The following is a 3,072-nucleotide window of genomic DNA, read 5'->3' as shown; positions in this document are numbered from 1 at the left end:
CGGCGGCGGCTGTGAAGGTCTTGCAGAGAGTTGGAAACGACATGAATTCTTCGGTTGTCATCCCCCTGGGAAATATGTCCGGTCTCCTGAATTTTTCGGAGAAGAACTCGCAGTTCTTGCAGTTTGAGGATGAGGATTGCCATGTGCCTTTGGCCATGGTCTTTACTTTGGCCTTGGCTTATGGGACTGTGATAATTCTGGGAGTCTCTGGGAATCTGGCCTTGATTATCATTATTTTAAAACAGAAGGAGATGCGCAATGTTACCAACATCCTCATAGTCAATCTGTCCTTTTCTGACCTTCTAGTGACCATCATGTGTCTTCCCTTTACCTTTGTGTATACTCTAATGGATCACTGGATTTTCGGGGAGGCCATGTGCAAATTGAATCCTTTTGTGCAATGTGCCTCAATCACAGTCTCAGTCTTTTCTTTAGTCCTCATTGCTATCGAACGCCACCAGCTGATCATTAATCCTCGTGGCTGGAGGCCAAACAACAGACATGCCTACATGGGGATTGCTGCCATATGGATTTTAGCCACAGCTTCCTCTTTGCCTTTCCTGATCTACCATGTGTTAACAGATGAACCCTTCAGAAACCTAACATTTGATGAATATAAGGACAAATATGTGTGCTTGGACCTGTTCCCCTTGGACACTGCCAGGCTTTCTTATACCACAACACTTTTGGTGATTCAATACTTCGGACCGCTTTGTTTTATATTTATTTGCTACTTGAAGGTAAGAGACTATCCTTTTGCAATATGTACTTCTTTCTGTCTGTCGTTTGTTTACCCTTGCAAAGTTGATGGCTATAGGTTAAATTATCCCACATTTCTCTATGTTGAATTTCCTGCAGATATACATACGGCTAAAAAAAAGGAACAACATGATGGACAAGATAAGAGACAGTAAGTACAGATCCTCTGAAACCAAAAGGATCAACATCATGCTGATCTCAATAGTGGTTGCATTTGCAGTTTGCTGGCTGCCTCTCACCATCTTCAACATCGTCTTTGACTGGAATCATGAAATTCTGCCTGTCGCTACCTGCAGCCACAACCTGTTGTTCCTGATTTGCCACCTCACTGCCATGATCTCTACATGTGTGAACCCCATCTTCTATGGGTTTCTCAATAAGAACTTCCAAAGAGACCTGCAGTTTTTATTTCACTTTTGCCATTTCCGCTCCCGTGAGGAGGATTATGAGACTATAGCCATGTCCACCATGCACACAGATGTTTCAAAAACCTCTTTAAAGCAGGCAAGCCCAGTCGCATTTAAAAAAATAAGTAGTGATGATGATGACAAAATATAAAGAAGTGATAAATATCCTACACTAGACTGCTGGAAGTGTGATTGCAGGTGAAACGTATTCAAGGACAAGCACAATTACATAACAACTACAGAATGGGTAGTGTTTTTCTTCTTTTTCCAAGGAACTTTGTTGTCACTTTGAAATTGGACGCTGTGCATTTTTGCCCTTTTTACTGCTTTAATGTTTGCAGCAGTTATATCTGAATTTTATTATAAGACATAGTCAGACCTGCTACTACCTATGGTTTTCATCAGCTGTTTTTTGTTCTGTTCTCTTTGTACGGTTATGAGCTTTAGCACAAAGATGTATTTATTGATCTATTTTTTTCTTTTTTTCCAAAGAAGTGATTTTCAGGAGTGTCCATCTAAGAGCATTAGAAACAATACGAACCCCAGGGAGCTGTCACTACACAGGACACCCATCCCAGCATAAAATTAGGACATTCTGATTTGAAGAGTTCTTTTTTTCTTTTTTTTTTTAATCCATCTTTTGATCGATGTTAAAATCCTGTGAAATCAGCCTAGGCATGCAGAAAAATGATTCTGTGAAACCTGTAGAATATGTTAAATGGGGACATGCAGTTTTCTCATTCATAGAGGCAATTCAGGCTGTAATCACTTAGGTTCAAAGACAGGATTAAGAGAGAAATTTTGTTCTCAATTATGAGAATAAAACCCTACAGTAATTCCACAGAACACAATGGGATAACTCTGATGTTTCACCACAGCCAATGAAAGCACAAACAGACCTTCAGTCCCAGCTGATTACAGCTGATTGCAATAGTACAGGCTTTTTAATTTAAAAACCCTAAACCCCATTTTCATCTGCCATCACTGACAGGAATTAGTGTGGCTGGGGTGAAATGTATTGTCTGTCCCAATCCTATGAACCATGTAAGTTCTCCTTGTGACCTGTGTTCAGAATCTAAAGCGAGATGGGACTGTTCACTGTCTAGACAAGGTGCAAATCCATCCTCACAGGTGACAGTGAAAACCAGGTCTGGTATTAAAAGAAAATAAGCTTTAGCTATCTGAGGCTTTTCATAATAATTAGTGCTGATCTATATAAATTATGCATAGGCTCATAATAGTCTGTGTTCAGACACAATGGTATAAACCTGGATTATCTCCAAGACAATTAATGGTTTAATCAAGATCTGCAAAATTTAAAAGGAGGATATGAATATAGTTTGGGTGTAATCGGTATGTTTAGCTTCCAAACTCACAGTGCTTACAGTTGGTTGAAGTGCAGAAACACTTGCCAAATATACGGAATAGAGCTCTGTGTGTGAAACTACAATATCCACCAGCTGAGTTGCTGTGTCATACAATGTACTTTGCTGTATAATCAATGCCTTTTTGAATAATTAGCTTTTTAAAATACCATATAGACCTTACTTTCTTTTAGCAAGGTCACCTTAAACCATGCTGGCGGAGAAGAAGGTCTTTAAAATGTCTATAAATGTAAATGTAGCACAAATGGCAATCTGGTCTGATGTCTTTCTGAGCAAAAAAGATCTCAGGATGTGATGGTAAATCTAATATGTTCTAAATTTGACAAGGATAAATGCCTAAGAAATGAAAATTATTTGGTTTGCCAGTACTTAAAAGTCAAAAACTGTGCCTTGTGCTGTCCTATAAATAGTGTAGAATATTAAAGTAGCAATGTGTTCTTGTGCATTATAATTCCATGTATTTCTCTACTGGCAAGTAATTTAATTAAAAAGGATATTTTTGTGGTTGAGGACAGACAGGA

The 3,072-nt window shown here is 38.8% G+C and overlaps 1 protein-coding gene across 1 annotated transcript; it reads left to right on the top strand.

Annotated features, from left to right (window-relative positions):
• Positions 1-41: 41 nt before the first annotated feature.
• On the top strand, positions 42-1,732 carry NPY1R (neuropeptide Y receptor Y1). Its single transcript, XM_010009933.1, has 2 exons — positions 42-740; positions 859-1,732. The coding sequence occupies exons 1-2, from the start codon at positions 42-44 to the stop codon at positions 1,315-1,317; spliced, it is 1,158 nt and encodes a 385-aa protein (XP_010008235.1). The 3' UTR covers positions 1,318-1,732.
• Positions 1,733-3,072: the final 1,340 nt, after the last annotated feature.

The sequence above is a fragment of the Nestor notabilis genome, unplaced genomic scaffold (assembly GCF_000696875.1).
Source record: "Nestor notabilis isolate BGI_N333 unplaced genomic scaffold, ASM69687v1 scaffold15462, whole genome shotgun sequence".
Lineage (NCBI taxonomy): Eukaryota > Metazoa > Chordata > Aves > Psittaciformes > Psittacidae > Nestor > Nestor notabilis.
This window is presented reverse-complemented; position numbering and strand designations above follow the sequence as displayed.

Excerpts from the sequence above, each read along its gene's own strand:
- NPY1R (XM_010009933.1), top strand. The coding sequence starts at position 42 with ATGAATTCTTCGGTTGTCATCCCCCTGGGAAATATGTCCGGTCTCCTG. Across the intron at positions 741-858 it reads TATTTATTTGCTACTTGAAG|ATATACATACGGCTAAAAAA; the intron begins GTAAGAGACTAT and ends AATTTCCTGCAG.